Source organism: Somniosus microcephalus, chromosome 7, assembly GCF_052327205.1.
Source record: "Somniosus microcephalus isolate GS21.2 chromosome 7, FLI_Smic_1.0, whole genome shotgun sequence".
Taxonomy (NCBI): domain Eukaryota; kingdom Metazoa; phylum Chordata; class Chondrichthyes; order Squaliformes; family Somniosidae; genus Somniosus; species Somniosus microcephalus.
The window spans coordinates 12,739,292-12,756,865 of record NC_140993.1 but is presented as its reverse complement, the minus strand read 5'-3'; the positions used below and the strand labels follow the sequence as shown (position 1 = coordinate 12,756,865).

Here is a 17,574-nt window from a genome sequence, read left to right as displayed (position 1 = left end):
TGACAACAAACACTGTTGCTTAGCAACAGCTTGTAAATAGTCGGCCCATACCTTGGAAGCATCTCTGTAGCTTAGCAACAGCTTCAGAGAGACTTTCCAGAGCCTGACTGTTGAAAACAAAGCCACGAGAAGAAAACAAAGCCACGAGAAGAAAAAAAACCTAACAAAACGGCTCCTGATTTCTGCCGGTAGATCGAGGTTTCCGGACATACAGCCTCCGGATAAACCAAAGTTTCCTGTAATAAACTTGCAGAATGGACATGTAAATGGCAAATGAATTTCAATATTTGTGAGGTGGTGCATTTTGGAAGGAAGAATAAGGAGGCCATAGACAGTAAAGATTTAATTGCGGTAGTGGAGCAGAGGGATCTAGGGGTACATCTTCACAAATCACTAAAAGTAGTGACACAGGTTATCAAAGCCACAGAACGTGCAAACCAAGCACTGGGGGTTCATTTCTACAGGAATAGCAGAGAAATTACGTTAAACTTGTATAGTACCTTGGTTAGACCACGTTTGGAGGTCTGTGCACAGTTCTGGTCTCCGTGCTACAAAAAGGGGTACAGAGGCACTGGAGAAGGTGCAAACAAGATGTACAAGGATTGCAGAGCTGAGGGGGTCCAACTGTCAGGAAAGGCTTTGCCTCTTTTTTTTCTCTAGAAAAGAGAAGGCTGAGGGGCGACCTGATAGAGGTCTTTAAAATTATGAAGGGGTTCGATAGGGTAGACGTAGAGAAGATGTTTCCACTTGTGGGGTGAGACCAGAGCTCGGGGCCATAAATATAAGATAGTCACTAATCAATCCAATAGGGAATTCAGAAGAAATTTCTTTACCCAGAGTGGTGAGAATGTGGAACTTGCTACCACAGGGAGTGGTTGAGGTGAATAGCAGAGATCTATCTCGCTTCCCCCGCCACCTCCCCTGAAATAATCACATGAGGGAGAAAGGATGAGAAGGATATGCGAGTAAGGTGGGAGGAGGCTCGTGTGGAGCACAAAACACCAGCACCTGTTGGGCCCAGTGGCCTATTGCTGTGCTGAACACTTAATGAAATGGTGAGGGTTACACCAGATCTTTGCCCACTTCTGCGCCCGCCGTTGGCCAGCAGAACTGTCCACCGTGCCAAGGTGGTGTCCATTCCGTGGTTCAATCACGCATCCCATTTTCTGGCATTCTATCTTCATTTACACTAGAAATGCTAGGCGGATAAAACTGGCACCGTTGCTCGGCGCTGCGTTGAAGGTGGAAGAGGATTTGAAGCGACCAGATCTAAATTTCTCGGTGCTGTTTTTAATAAAAAAAAAAAAAAACCTCTTTGCCTTTGTGCTGTTCCCAGCTGAGTCCCTTCTCCCACCCCCCCCCCCCTCCACCCCCACCCCCTTTCCAGACAAAACGCAATGGGTTTCCCATTGTGAAAGAGGAGGAGGCGGCGGAGGAGCAATGGGGGAAGGCCGGGTTGCTGAGGATCCACCCGAAGTGCGAGGCACCAGCCCAGTTGCAACCCCCACACCAGATGGTAGAGTCCTGCCTGCATTGGATTGTGGAGCAGTGGACACATGGAGGCTTTGCTTTCACGAGGAAGCTGTCTCCGACTCGAGCCACGTGTGTGAAGGCAGAACTGCCTCCCACCCCCCTGCTGTACACAGCACTATTCCAGTGGCTGTTAAGGTAACAACCACGCTTGGCGTCTATTTCCTGGGTCATTCCAGACTGCCACTGAGGACATTTAGTAACCTACCCAAACATAAGAATTAGGAGCAGGAGTCGGCCATACGGCCCCTCGAGCCTGCTCCGCCATTCAATAAGATCATGGCTGATCATCAACCTCAACTCCACTTTCCCGCCCGATTCCCATATCCCTTGGAACAACTGGATGGATGCGTTCAGCAGTGCGACCCTGGATGCGAGTTCCACATTCTCACCACTCTTTGGGTAAAGAAGTTTCTCCTGAATTCCCTGTTGGATTTATTAGTGACTATCTTCTATTGATGGCCCCCAGTTCTAGTCTCCCCCCCCCCCCCCCCCTCCTCAAGTGGAGACATCTTCTCTACGTCTACCCTATCAAACCCTTTCATAATTTTGAAGACCTCTATCAGGTCGCCCCTCTGTTCGAGAGGAAAGAGCCCTCAACTGTTGAGTCTTTCCTGATGGCTATAACCTCTGAGTCCTGGTATCGTGTTGTAAATCCTTGCAAAGGTAGGCCAGCATCTGTGAAGAAAAGAGAGTTTCATGTTCCAGGTCAAATTGCGACCCTCTCCATTCCCTCGACAGATGCGGTGTACCTCCAGCATTCCCTGCTTTTTTGTGTTACATTTATTTACAAAACAAAGTAACTGTACAGCTTCCATTTGTGTCTATCCTACTCAGCCCTTGGTACCCAGTTCCAACTCTTCATTGTTCCTTCTGTTCTCTTGCGACATCTGATCCTTAATTAAAATTCTCATCCTTGTTTTCAAATCCCTCCATGGCCTCCTCGCCCCCTCCCTATCTCTGTAATCTCCTCCAGCCCCACAACCCTCCGAGATATCTGTACTCCTCCAATTCTGGCCTCTTTAGCATCCCCCAATTTCCATTGCTCCACCATTGGCGGCCGTGCCTTCAGCTGCCTGGGCCCTGAGCTCTGGAATTCCTTCCCTAAACCTCTCCGCCTCTCTCCTCCTTTAAGACGCTCCTTAAAACCTCTGACCAATCTTTTGGTCACCTGTCCTAATATCTCCTTATGTGGCTCGGTGTCAAAGAATTAGGAGCAGGAGTCGGCCACACGGCCCCTCGAGCCTGCTCCGCCATTCAATAAGATCATGGCTGATCTTCGACCTCAACTCCACTTTCCCGCCCGATCTCCATATCCCTTGATTCCCCTGGAGTCCAAAAATCTATCGATCTCAGCCTTGAATATAATCAAAGACTGAGCCTCCACAGCCCTCTGGGGCAGAGAATTCCAAAGATTCACAACCCTCTGAGTGAAGAAATTCCTCCTCATCTCAGTCTTAAATGGCCGACCCTTTATTCTGAGACTATGCCCCCTAGTTCTAGACTCTCCAGCCAGGGGAAACAATCTCTCAGCATCTACCCTGTCAATCCCCCTCAGAACTTTTTATGTTTCAATGAAATTGCCTCTCATTCTTCTAAACTCCAGAGAGTATAGGCTCAATCTCTCCTCATAGGACAATCCTCTCATCCCAGGAATCAATCTAGTGAACCGGGTCTTGATAAAGGGTTTTGACCCGAAACGTTGACTCTAATTTCTCTCCATGGATGTTGCCTGGCCTGCTGAGTTTTTCCAGCATTTTCTGTTGTAATTAGTGAACCTTCGTTGCACCGCCTCCAAGGCAAGTATATCCTTCCTCAGATAAGGAGACCAAAACTGTGCACAGTACTCTGGGTGTGGTCTCACCAGGGCCCTGTACAATTGTAGCAAGACTCCCTTATATTCTTATAATATACTCCAACCATCTGGTCACTTTCATTCGATAGCACGATTAGTGTGGCGGTACCGCCGTATGCAAGGATGTATCTGATACCTTGATGGGACAGTTCAATTGGTTTAAAACAACGCTCAAACTAATGGAGGCGAGACTTTAGAACAGTGAACATGTTGATGTGCAGCAGCTGTGTAAACACTAGCTAAGTTATGCCTGTCTCACTGAGCTCCTCTTATCTATTCTTCTATTAGTTACTGGATGAAAACAACCAGCTTATCCAATGCATAATGGACTACCAGAGCAAAGGGAAAACTGCCGAATGCTCCCAGTAAGTTGATCTTTCTGCTTTTGTGATTTGACAATTTGTCAGTAAACTGTTGCCTGGCCACATTACAGGAACGATGTGATTGCACTAGAGGGGGTACAGAGGAGACTTACCAGGATATTGCCAGGACTGGAGAATTTTAGCTATGAGGAAAGACTGGATCGGCTGGGATTGTTTTCTTTGGAACAGAGGAGGCTGAGGGGAGATTTAATTGAGGTGTATAAAATTATGAGGGGCCTAGATAGAGTGGATAGGAAGGACCTATTTCTCTTAGCAGAGGGGTCAATAACCAGGGGGCATAGATTTAAAGTAATTGGTGGAAGGATTAGAGGGGAGTTGAGGAGAACTTTGTTCACCCAGAGGATGGTGGGGGTCTGGAACTCACTGCCTGAAAGGGTGGGAGAGGCAGAAACCCTCATCACATTTTAAAAGTACTTGGATATGCACTTGAAGTGCCGTAACCTACAGGGCTACGGACCAAGAGCTGGAAAGTGGGATTAGGCCGGGATAGCTCTTTGTCGGCCGGCACGGACACGATGGGCCGAATGGCCGCCTCGTGCTGTAAATTTCTGTGATTCTTTAAACTATTTCAGTTCTTGAATCTACTTTGGAAAAGTAGGTAAATTGCAAATGCTTATTTGTCTCGTGTGAAGAGACAGTGCGAAACAATAAAGATACGGAAAGCAAAACACAGATGAAAGATTGAACAGGCTGGGGATCTTTTCTCCAGAAAAGAGAAGTCTTCGAGGTGACCTGATGGAGGTCTTTAAGATTATGAAGGGGTTAGGGTTCATACGCAGAAGATGTTTCCACTTGTGGGCGAGACCAGAGCTAGGGCCCATCAATATAAGACAGTCACTGATAAATCCAATCGGGAATTCAGGAGAAACTTCTTTACCCAGAGAGCGGTGAGAATGTGGAACTCGCTACCACAGGGAGTCATCTATTTCATTTCCTGTGCTTCTTTAGTCTTGACAAAGGGTTTTCACCCGAAACGTTGACTCTATTTTCTCTCCACGGATGTTGCCTGGCCTGCTGAGTTTTTCCAGCATTTTCTGTTGTTATTTCGGATTTCCAGCATCTGCAGTATTTTGCTACCGTACCACAGGGAGTGGTTGAGGCGAATCGCATAGATGCATTTAAATGGAAGCTGGATAAACACGAGGGAGAAAGGAATAGCAGGATATGCTGAGAGGGTGAGATGAAGAGGGGTGGGAGGAGGCTCGTGTGGAGCATAAACACCGGCACGGACCAGTTGGGCCGAATGGCCTGTTTCTGTGCTGTAAAGTTCGATGTAATTTATGTAAATGCTGGAAATACAAAGCAAGTCCGTCTGCATTTGAGAGGGGAAGATGCGTTAATGTTTTGGGCAGAATTCTGATGCAAGGTGTCCGCCAGCAGTGTGAACCTGTCTGATTCCCTTTCAGGTGCCGCTGAACCTGCTGTGTATTTGCAGTGGTGTCGGCTGAGGGGGCAGTAATTGGCTGGGTTGGATTTGTCCTGCTTTTTGTGGACAGGGCGTTCCTGGACAGTTTTACATTTAGACATCTTAAACACGTCAATTCTTTAATTTCAGCATACATAACAAATTACAGAGTAGGTGCAAGCACTGATGATCATGTACACCTAATTTTACTGGCATCTCTGCAATTTTTAATATCTCTGCCTACAGTCCTGTTAATATTAACATTTTAAGTTATGCTGCTTTATAATGGCAGGTGTTTCTTATTTTTTAAATTCATTCCTGGGATGTGGGCATCGCTGGCAATGCCAGCATTTATTGCCCATCACCTAATTGCCCTTGAGAAGGTGGTGGTGAGCCGCTTTCTTGAACCGCTGCAGTCCGTGTGGTGAAGGTACTCCCGCAGTGTTGTTAGGGAGGGAGTTCCAAGATTTTGACCCAGCGACGATGAAGGATCGTAGGCAACGTATTATTTTGTTGTTAGATGGTGTTGTTCTTAAGCTGGTCTGTCCCATAAAGGCTAGAAAGTTTATAATTGCAATAAGTGAACATAGCAGTAAGCCTCACTGAATTTAACTATCGTTTGGTGAGATACCTTTTGAGATTTTAGGTATATATTAACTCCCTCATTTCTCTGTAAATTCTTAGTATTATTGACTTGTATTTGCCTCAAATTATATACCAACATAATTTAATATTTCCTTGAAAAAAATGTTGTTCTTTACTTGAAATGCTTCACAAAGAAATATTAATGAGCACTCTCAACTTATTTAATTCCCCATTTTGTATAATGTGTGCAAATTTTACTTGAGTTTTAGGACAATGATTAATGTTCCACCTCTAATTTCTGTTACTGTAGTTATACTAAATAGTCAGTAGGCCGGTGTTGCTAACAGTATTTCGTTTAAAAAAACTGTTCTACTTCTTAGAGTCAGAAGGTTGTGGGTTCAAGTCCCGCTCCAGAGACTTGAGCACATAATCTAGACGAGGGAACTAGATGTAATATCTCCAAGTTTGCAGACGACACAAAGCTGGGTGGGCGTGTGTGCTGTGAGGAGGATGCCGAGAAACTCCAGGATGATTTGGACAGGTTGGGTGATTGGGCAGATGCAGTATAATGTGGATAAATGTGAGGTTATCCACTTTGGTGGCAAAAACAGGAAGGCAGATTATTATCTGAACGGCAATAGATTGGGAGAAGGGGAAGTGCAACGAGACCTGGGTGTCCTTGTGCACCAGTCGCTGAAGGTAAGCATGCAGGTGCAGCAGGTGGTTAAGAAGGCAAATGGTATGTTGGCCTTCGTAGCGAGAGGGTTCGAGTACAGGAGCAAGGATGTCTTGCCGCAGTTGTACAGGGCCTTGGTGAGACCACACCTGGAGTATTGTGTGAAGTTTTGGTCGCCTTATCTGAGGAAGGATGTTCTTGCCATGGAAGGAGTTCAGTGAAGATTCACCAGGCTGGTACCTGGGATGGCAGGAATGACCTATGAGGAGAGATTGGGTCAATTGGGCTTATACTCGCTAGAGTTTAGAAGAATGAGAGGGGATCTCATTGAAACTTATAAAATTCTAACAGGACTAGACAGACTAGATGCAGGAAGGATGTTCCTGATGGCGGGGGAGTCCAGAACCAGGGGTCACAGTCTAAGGATAAGGGGTAAGCCATTTAGGACAGAGATGAGGAGGAATTTCTTCACCCAGAGAGTGGTGAACCTGTGGAATTCTCTACCACAGAAGACAGTGGAGGCCAATTCATTAAATATATTCAAGAAGGAGTTAGATATATTTCTTAAGGCTAAAGGGATATGGGGAGAAGGCAGGGACTGGGTACTGAATTTGGATGATCAGCCATGATCTCATTGAATGGCGGAGCAGGCTCGAGGGGCCAAATGGCCGCCTACTGCTCCTATCTTCTATGTTTCTATAACTCACAGGAACAAAGGAACGCCTCTGTCTCTGGCTTCCTCCTGTTCCAAGAGACATTCAGCCCCTCGAGCCTGTTCTGTCATTCAATGAGATCACGGCTGATCTGCGACCTAACTCCATATAACTGCCTTTACTCCATATCCCTTAACACCTTTGGTTAACAGAAATCGATCAATCTCATTTAAAATTAACAATTGATCTAGCATCAATTGCAGTTTGCAGAAGAGAGTTCCAAACTTCTACCACCCTTTGTGTGTCGAAGTGTTTCCTAAGTTCACTCCTGAAAGGTCTGGCTCTAATTTTTAGACTCTGCCCCCTAGTCCTAGAATCCCCAACAGCATTGTGGGTGTACCAACACCATATGGACTGCAGCGGCTCACCACCATCTTTTCAAGGGCAATTAGGGATGGGCACTAAATGCAGGCCTAGCCAGCGACGCCCACATCCCATCAATGGAAAAAAAAACTAGCAGAAATAGTTTCTCTCCATCTATCCAATCTGTTCCCCTTAATATCTTGAAAACTTCGATCAAATCACCCCTTATCCTTCTAAATTCCAGGGAATACAACCCTAGTTTGTGTAATCTCTCCTCGTAATTTAACCCTTGGAGTCCGGCTATCATTCTGGCTGACACTGCCCCGGTGCCAGTACTGAGGGAGGTGCCGCCTTTTGGCTGAGACATGAAACCAAGGCCCCCATCTGCCCCCTCAAGTGGACATATGCGGCACTATTTTGGAGAAGAGCAGGGGAGTTCTCCCTGGTGTCCTGGCCAATATTTCTCTTGGGTAGTCCCTCGGAGCCGAGGATGACTCGCTTCCACATTAAAAATGAGTTCTCGGGTGACTGATGAGTCCAATGCGGGACCGACAGTCTCTGTCACAGGTGGGGCAGACGGTGGTTGAAGGGGCGGGTTGGAGGGGTGCTTGGGTTGACGTGCGCTGCCTACGCTTGGCTTCCGCTTGCTCCTGGCGAAGAGACTCGAAGGGTTCGGCACCTTCCCGGATGCTTCTCCTCCACTTTGTGCGGTCTTGGGCCAGGGATTCCCAGGTGTCGGTGGGGATGTTACACTTTTTTTATTTATCCCTCAATCAACATCACTAAAAAAACATGATCTGGTCATTATCGCATTGCTGTTTGTGGGAGCTTGCTGTGCGCAAATTGGCTGCCGCGTTTCCTACATTACAACAGCGACTACACTTCAAAAAGTACTTCATTGGCTGTAAAGCGCTTTGGGACGTCCTGAGGTGGTGAAAGGGGCTGTGGAAACACAAGCAGTGTGTCCCCCTCAGGTGCACGGACGTCAATCGGGAGGTCGCACGCGGGCCGCTCGCATGCGGTTGCCGCTGGAAGACACCGTGCATGCGCGGAAATTTAAAGGGACCGCGCGCGCACAAATTAGAGGCAACGTTGAATACAAGTTTTTTTTTTTCTCTTTTTAGATTTGATATTTGCAAACCTCTTGCATTTTTTGGCCAGTTTCGAGAATGACTGACAGATTTAAGCCATTTTTTGTGACTCGAAGCAAATCCAGTTGCAAAATCGTTGCACAAAAGATTATCGTGGCAAAGTCCTTAATGTCATTGCACCTACAATCTCCAAGGAGTGAGCGCTTGATGCTGAGACTCCTTCCATGGGGCAGATAAATTGCACAGTAATCGGAGAGTGCTATCTTCAAAAGTTTAACAAATTTGCTTATTTTATTTTACTCCGTGCACCCTATATTATCTGCTTCGCATGGGGTAAATAAATGCAGAACTCTCCATACTGAATCCGAAGCTGTTGGAAACATTCAGCAGGTCAGGCAGTGTCTGCAGAGGGGTCAGAAGAGTTCCTGTCTTGGGTGTGGAGCCTTCCCATAAACTGGAGGATGTTGCAGATGAGCATCTTTCAAAAGGAAACAGAAATGGAAACCGTGGCTCAGTGGGCAGCACTCTCGCCTCTGAGTCAGAAGGTCGTGGGTTCGAGTCCCACACCAGAAACTTGAGCACAAAAATCTAGGCTGACACTCCCAGTGCAGTACTGAGGGAGTGTCGGAGGGCCAGTACTGAGGGAGTGTCGGAGGGGCAGTACTGAGGGAATGCCGCACTGTCGGAGGGGCAGTACTGAGGGAGTGCCGCACTGTCGGAGGGGCAGTACGAGGGAGCGCTGCACTGTCTGAGGTACCACCTGTCAGATGAGAAGTTAATCTAAGGCCCCGTCTGTGCTCTCAGCTATAAAGATCCCATGGCACTATTTCGAAAAACAACAGCGGAGTTCTCCCTGGTGTCCTGGGGCCAACATTTATCCCTCAACCAACATCACTGAAACAGATTATCTGGTCATTTTCTGATTGCTGTTTGTGGGAGCTTGCTGTGCAAAAAATGGTTGCCGCACTGCCTGCATTACAACAGTGACTACACTTCAAAAAGTACTTCATTGGCTGTGAAGAGCTTTGGAATGTTCTGAGGTTGTGTAAGGTGCTGGAGAAATGCAAGTCTGTCTGTCTTTCAATAATAAATCCAATAAGGAATTCAGGAGAAACTTCTTTACCCAGAGAGTGGTGAGAATGTGAGGTTGAGGCGAATAGTATAGATACTTTTAAGGGGAAGCTGGATAAACACATGAGGGAGAAAGGAATAGAAGGATATGTTGATGGGGTGAGATGAAGAGGGGCGGGAGCAGGCTGGTCTGGAGCGTAAACACCGGCACGGACCAGTTGGGCTGCTTGACCTGTTCCTGTGCTTGTAAGCAGACAATGCTGGAAACACTCCAAGCTGGACAGGCAGCCTCTGTCTGCTGAGCCGCTTTGTCAAAACTGGAGAGTGCTCTGCTCCGTGCGGGTTTGATTCTCTGTATAAATCGTGCACTTTGCAACTTTTGCAATAAGTGACTCCTGTCGCACATTGAAATGTTTCGAAGTCTGGTCTGTTGGTCCTGGAATTCTCTTATCTGGCAGCATGAGTTGGTACTGGGCCACACGGGAGACCCTTGTGTTGTCAGCTAGTCTGGCTGGACCAAGGCGTGTTTGAGACGCAATTTTACTTGCTGCTGTGAACAGCCTCTCGGCTTCAAAAACATTTTAACACCACATTGACAGCAGGGTTGCCAACAACCCCCCCCCCCCCCCCCCCCCCCCCCCCCAGGATTGCTCGAGTCTCCCAAGAATTAAAGGTTAATCTCAGGACACGGCTCCGAGCAAGCTGGAGAAAAATCTAGAGTTTTTTTTTTAAAAAGGTTTTTTTTTCATATTCTTAGAACACTTTAGTTGATAACTTGAGATGGGGAAAATGTCTGTTTGCCTGGAGCGAGCAGTTGGAGGCTGGAGGTTGTGTGATGGACCCTCCAGGGATATGTCCAACCACAATTGGCAACCCTAACTGAGGCAGATCTGTGCCGTGTCAAGAGTTGTCATCGAGTCTCGTTCTGTTCTTCTGGCCCTCGCCGTCACAGCCTGATTCTCTCTCTCTTTCGTTACAGGGTTGATTTTAACCTGTGGCCTTGGTGTTTTGAGCTTGGTGCAAACAAGTAACTGTTTTGTCCGTCTAGTTGGTGCTCGTCTGCAGCAAGGGGCCGTTGGCACCAAGGTTTCATTGTTCTTGCCAACTGACTCCTGAAGGGTTCTGTTCAACCTGCCTATTGGTTGCCTTTCGACTTGAGCCAATAGTAAAGGTGTTTTGATATCCCCCCCCCCCCCCCCCAACTCTGCAACCTCCCACAGCCAACGTTCCCTGTGATTCGATAGCAAGATACTGCGGATGCTGGAAATCCGAAATAACAACAGAAAATGCTGGAAAAACTCCACAGGCCAGGGCAGCATCCGTGGGGAGAGAAATAGAGTTAACGTTTTGGGTCGATGACCCTTCGTCAGAACTGGAAAAAAAGCAGGAAATGGAAAGCAAGTTTAGGGGCTGGGAAAAGGGGGGGGGGATGAAAGAACAAAAGGGAAGGTCAGTGATAGGATAGAAAGCAGGAGAGATTCTGAGACATTGAGAGACATTAAGAGATATTCAAGGCGAGAGGAGGCGGTAATGGGGCAGGTTAAGGAACAAAGGATGGCTCTAGATGAGGTGTGAATTGCGCTGACAGAATGAAGGACAGCTGCCCTGTGGGGGGGGGGGGGGAAGCAAAAAAGGAGCCAAAGTGTGGATATATATATATGTTCTAGGGGGCGAGGTTATGATCTGAAATTGTTGAACTCCCTGTAACTCTTTCTGTGGGCCGCACAGCCCCTTGTGGTCCATTCAAAATACTACGCATACGCGTATTTTTTTTCTATTTAAAAGCCTGCCGCGCGGGACCCTTGGAGCGCTGCGCAGGAACCTTGGAGGGCCGCGTGGCTGTGCAGCTTGAAGGGAACATTGCCGACAACCCTCAGATCTCTGCGCGCCTCCAGTTCTGGCCTTTTATGCATCTCTGATTTCCTTCGCTCCACCATTGGTGGCCGTGCCTTCAGCTGCCTGGGCCCTAAGCTCTGGAATTCCCTCCCTAAACCTCTCCACTACTTCTCCTCCTTTTAAGACACTCCTTAAAATCTACTTTCGACCAAGATTCCTGTCCTAATATCTCCTTCTATGGCTCGGTGTCAAATTTTGTTTGATAATGCTCCTGTGAACTTCCTTGTGAAGTTTTACTATGTTGAAGGTGCTATATAAATGCAAGTTAGTGTGGTGTTGTGTGATTAACGGTCATGTCAGTTTGTTGGATGTCAGAAATCCTTGTTTTAAAAAATAAAAAAATAAAAACCGCCTTCAGGACATATTTATCTCACGATATTATGACATTAGCCACAGCCCGCACTGCAGATGTATGTCACCAGATAAGTAAATTCCAGGCTATCTGGTACAAGACACCCAGTCTGGGAAACCTTTCAACCTGCAGTAGAGATCACTCGCTCCAAAAGTTATGAAAATACAGCTTGCAATGTTTATAATATTACAAAGTACTTAAGCACAGAAACTGGCCATTCGGCCCAACTGGTCCGTGCCGGTGTTTACGTTCCACACGAGCCTCCTCCCACCCCTCTTCATCTCACCCCATCAACATATCCTTCTATTCCTTTCTCCCTCATGTGTTTATCCAGCTTCCCTTTAAATGCATCGATACTACTTACCTCAACCACTCCCTGTGGTAGCGAGTTCCACATTCTCACCACTCTCTGGGTGAAGACGTTTCTCCTGAATTCCCTATTGGATTTATTAGTGACCGTCTTATATTTATGGCCCCTGGTTCTAGTCTCGCCACAAGTGGAAATATCTTCTCTGCGTCTGTCCTATCGAACCCCTTCACAATTTTAAAGGCCTCTATTAGGTCATCCCTCAGCCTTTTCTTTTCCAGAGAAAAGCGCCCCAGCCTGTTCAATCTTTCCTGATAGGTGTAACCTCTCAGTTCTGGTATCATTCTAGTAAATCATTTTTGCACCTTCTCCAATGTTACCTGTAATTTTTTTTTGTGCGCGGTCCCTTTAACTGGCTGCGAGGCCCACTCAAATTTTCGCGCATACGCGGTTATTCCCGCCGTAAAGCCGGTGAGCGGCCGTCGCAGCTTAGCGGGAATGTTGATTTTCTCCAGTCCCTCTGCATCCTTTTTTTTTTATATAACACGGAGACTAGAACTGTTCACAGTGCTCCCAAGTGTGGTCGAACCAAGGTTCGACGAGTTTAACACAACTGATCTGCTTTTAAAATTCCATCCCCTTAGAAATGACTGTTTCCTTGTAGCTGCGTGTGACTACACAGTGATTCATCTCGCTGTCTCCTCCTCCTGACTTGACCTTTCTCGGCAGCGTCTGATCCTCCCCCAGTCACCAGCTGTTTGAATCCACAGGCTTTGACTGTCCTCGCTCAGCATCACCTAACCAGTGCTTCCCTCCTCTCTCCAACGTGGGGGATGGTCTGCAACATGACTCCTTGATGCTTCAGTTTTGTTTCACACTTTTTGAAAGTCAAGTAGCAATTCAGAGTTGTGCAAAGCGCTGATGGTGTTCATAATTTTTACTCAATATTTTAACAGTGCGACATCCTAAAACACCTGGTGCAGACGCCACTCCTGAATTAGCATGGTTCGGTACACCAATAAGTTGCCTTGATATAGCGCCTTTAAAATGTCCCAAGGGGCTTCACAGGAGTGATTATCAAACAGTTTGGCACAGAGCCACATGAGATATTAGGACAGGCTTGGTCAAAGAGGGAGGTTTTAAGGAGCATCTTAAAGGAGGAGAGAGAGGCGGAGAGGTTTAGGGAGTGAATTCCAGAGCTTGGGGCCCAGGCAGCTGAAGGCACGGCCGCCAATGGCGGAGCGATGGAAATCGGTGATGCTCGGAGGCCAGAATCGGAGGAGCACAGAGATCTTGGAGGGTTGTAGGGCTGGAGGAGGTTAGAGATAGAGAGGGGCGAGGCCATGAAGGAATTTGAACACGACAGAGGTTTTTACATTTGAGGGTTTGCCGTACCGGGAGCTAATATAGGCCAGCGAGCACAGGGGCGATGGGCGAACGGGACTTGGTGCGAGTTAGGACACGGGCCAGCGAGCACAGGGGCGATGGGCGAACGGGACTGAGAGTTAGGATACGGCAGCAGAATTTTCGAGGAGCTCAAGTTTCCAGAGGGTGCAAGGTGGGAGACCGGCCGGCCAGGAGAGCTTTGTAAAGATACTGTTACAGAATCTGTTCATTCCTCCCCTGCATTTCCTACGAGTTATATTTTAAAGTTTAAATTATTCACTTTGTTTTATTGTATCTGGGTAGTTGTTTTATTGTATCTGGGTAGTTGCTAGTGTATGTTCTAGCAGAATGTTACTGTACATTCTAAAACTGGATAGACTGGAGAAGCTGGGGTTGTTCTCCTTGGAGCAGAGAAGGCTAAGAGGAGAATCGATGGAGGTGTTCAAAACCATGAAGGGTTTAGACACAGTAAATAAAGAGAAACTGTTTCCGATGGCTGGAGGGTCAATAAGCAGAGGGCACAGATTTAAGGTGATTGGCAAAAGAACCAGCGGCGACATGAGGAAAAACTTTTTTTATGTAACGAGTGGTTGGGATTTGGAATGCGCTGCCTGATCGGGAGGTGGATACAGATTCAATAGCAGCCTTCAAAAGGGAATTGGATAAATACTTGAAGGAGAAAAAATTGCAGGGATATGGGGAAAGAGCCGGTGAATGGGACTAACTGGATTGCTCTTCGAAAGAGCCAGCGCAGACTCGATGGGCCGAATGGGCACCTCCTGTGCTATACTACATGCATGCTAAAAAGTGGAAGTAGCATTCTATAGACAGAGCTAAGCGATCCCACAATCAACGGATCAGATCAAAGCTCTGCAGTCCTGCCACATCCAGTCGTGAATGGTGGTGGACCATTAAACAACTAACTGGAGGAGGAGGCTCAATGAATATCCCCATCCTTGATGATGGTGGAGCCCAGCACGTCAGTGCAAAAGACAAGACTGAAGTGTTTGCAACCATCTTCAGCCAGAAGTGCCGAGTGGATGATCCATGTTGGCCTGCTCCTGAGGTCCCCACCACCACAGAAGCCAGTCTTCAAGCCAATTTGATTCACTCCACGTGATATCAAGAAACAGCTGAGCGCACTGGGTACAGTAAAGGTTGTGAGCCCCGACAACATCCCGGCTATCTTGCTGAAGACTTGTGCTCCAGAACTAGCCATGCCTCTAGCCAAACTATTCCAGTACAGCTACAACACTGGCATCTATCCAACAATGTGGAAACTGCCCAGGTATGTCCTGTCCACAAAAAGCAGGACAAATCCAACCTGGCCAATTACCGCCCCATCAGTCTACTCTCAATCATCAGCAAAGCGACAGTGCTATAAAACAGCACTTACTCACCAATAACCTGCTCACTGATGCCCAGTTTGGGTTCCGCCAAGACCACTCAGCTCCCGACCTCATTACAGCTTTGGTCGAAACATGGACAAAAAGAACTGAATTCCAGAGGTGAGGTGAGAGTGACTGCCCTTGACATCAAGGCAGTATTTGACTGAGTGTGGCATCAAGGAGCCCCAGTAAAACTGAAGTCAATGGGAATCGGCGGGGGGGGGGGAAACTCTCCACTGGCTGGAGTCATACTTAACACAAAGGAAGATGGTTATGGTTGGTGTCTTGTTTTGCACACTTTGTACAAAAATAATAAATTGCAGGACAACGGAGTATTACAGTTTAAACTCTTTTTTAATGAAGCATCAGGTCTGTAAGCTTTCTCAATCAATACCGCACCGTGTGGACGAGATGGAGTCCGGACCCCCACTGGGTCTTCTAAACAATAGCAGTCCTTACAGATGCCTGCAGGCCAATGACAACTCAGCATGTGATCACATGTGAATATAATAGGTATTCCTTACAGATGCCTGCGGGCCAATGATAAATCAATATGCAAATATTACAGTTGAAGGTCAATCATCACAGCCCCAGGACATCGCTGCAGGAGTTCCTCAGGGCAGTGTCCTAGGCCCAACCATCTTCAGCTGCTTCGTCAATGACCTTCCCTCCATCATAAGGTCATAAGTGGGGATGTTCGCTGATGACTGCACAGTGTTCAGCGCCATTCACAACTCCTCCTAATGAAGCAGTCCATGCCTGCATGCAACAAGACTTGGATGACATTCAGGCTTGGACTGATAAGTGGCAGGTAACATTCACGCCACGCAAGTGCCAGGCAATGACTATCTCCAACAAGCAAGAGTCTAACCACCGCCCCTTGACATTCAATGGCATTACCATCGCCGAATCCCCCACCATCAATATCCTGGGAGCCACCATTGACCAGAAACTTAACTGGACCAGCCACATAAATACTGCGGCAACAAGAGCAGGTCAGAGGCTGGGTATTCTGCGGTGAGTGACTCACCTCCTGACTCCCCAAAGCCTTTCCACCATCTACAAGGCACAAGTCAGGAGTGTGATGGAATACTCTCCACTTGCCTGGATGAGTGCAGCTCCAACAACACTCAAGAAGCTCGACACCATTCAGGATAAAGCAGCCCGCTTGATTGGCACCCCATCCACCACCTTAAACATTCACTCCCTCCACCACCGGCGCACCGTGGCTGCAGTGTGTACCATCTACAAGATGCACTGCAGCAACTCACCAAGGCTTCGGCAGCACCTCCCAAACGCGCGACCTCTTCCACCTAGAAGGACAAGGGCAGCAGGTGCATGGGAACACCACCACCTCCCAAGTTCCCCTCCAAGTCACACACCATCCTGACTGGGAAATATATCGGCCGATCCTTCATCGTCGCTGGGTCAAAATCCTGGAACTCCCTCCCTAACAGCACTGTGGGAGTACCTTCACCACACGGACTGCAGCGGTTCAAGAAGGAGGCTCACCACCACCTTCTCAAGGGCAATTAGGGATGGGCAATAAATGCTGGTCTTGCCAGCGACGCCCACATCCCAGGAATGAATAAAACAAACTATTCGATGAGGCTAAGGTTTTTTTTTCTTTGCTTTTGAGGGTTTTTTTTCCCTTTTGACTTTGTTTAAGTTCTGGTCTGCCATTTTTCTCAATTCAATCTTTTGCTTTTAATATTTTAATGTAAAAATGTGCAAGCAGCTGGTAATTTTTAATTTGCGGGATTGGATGTTTAACGTGACCATGCTGTAAAACCTATTGTATTAATGCAGGATGTAAATAGTGTTCGGTTATGGCTCCTTATTGTTCAAGGTCATCGCTTTAAGGTGACTCGATACATGATTCCAGAGTGTTTTGGGGTCTCATTTTGCAAATCTGCCTGTTGTACCATGAAAAGGGAATGTCTGTTACCTTGCCTAAAAGGACTTGCATGTTTTACTGTGACTTGCATGAGTCAGGTTATCTTATATGTAACGTACTGCACAGAGAGGCCATTCAGCCCTACTGGTCTGTGCCGGTGTTAATGTTCCACACAAGTCTCCTCCCACCCCTCTTCATCTCACCCCATCAGCACATCCTTCTATTCCTTTCTCCCTCATATCGAGCTCCTCCTTAAAAGCATCTATACTATTTGCCTCAAACACTCCGTGGTAGCGAGTTCCACATTCTCGCCACTCTCTGGGTAAGGAAGCTGCTCCTGAATTCATTACTGGATTTATTTGTGACCAATGTTTTCCCTAATTTTATTTTTTGGTGCACCATCCCTTTGACGGACTGCACGGCCCGTTCAAAATTTCGCACGTGCTCAAAATCTGCCATTCAAAAGCCGATAAACAGCCTGCGACGCTTAGCGGCAACGCTGTTGGTGACTATCTTGTATTTATGGCCCCTAGTTTGGAACTCCCACCACATTACATAGAGATTCTCGAATTTTTGCCTGGCTTTTAGGATGCACAGTTATCTTTTTTTATAAAGTGTCCTTTGTCATGTTATGACGAGCCCTGCGCCCTCCCAGCCTCTGGTCTCTCAAAGACTTGCAACAAATGCTCTTTGTCGTGAGACCAGCTCGAAACGGATGAAGAAATTAGGCGCACGA

General features: G+C 47.2%; 1 protein-coding gene across 5 annotated transcripts in view; it reads left to right on the top strand.

Moving 5' to 3' along the window:
• ss18 (SS18 subunit of BAF chromatin remodeling complex) overlaps nt 1–17,574 on the top strand; it is a 114,610-nt gene that overhangs the window by 4,824 nt on the left and 92,212 nt on the right. For all 5 annotated transcript variants that reach the window (XM_085992243.1, XM_085992242.1, XM_085992246.1 and 2 more), the window contains exon 2: nt 3,674–3,750. In XM_085992243.1, the coding sequence (XP_085848369.1) occupies nt 3,674–3,750 (77 nt within the window). The remainder of the gene's footprint in view (nt 1–3,673; nt 3,751–17,574) is intronic.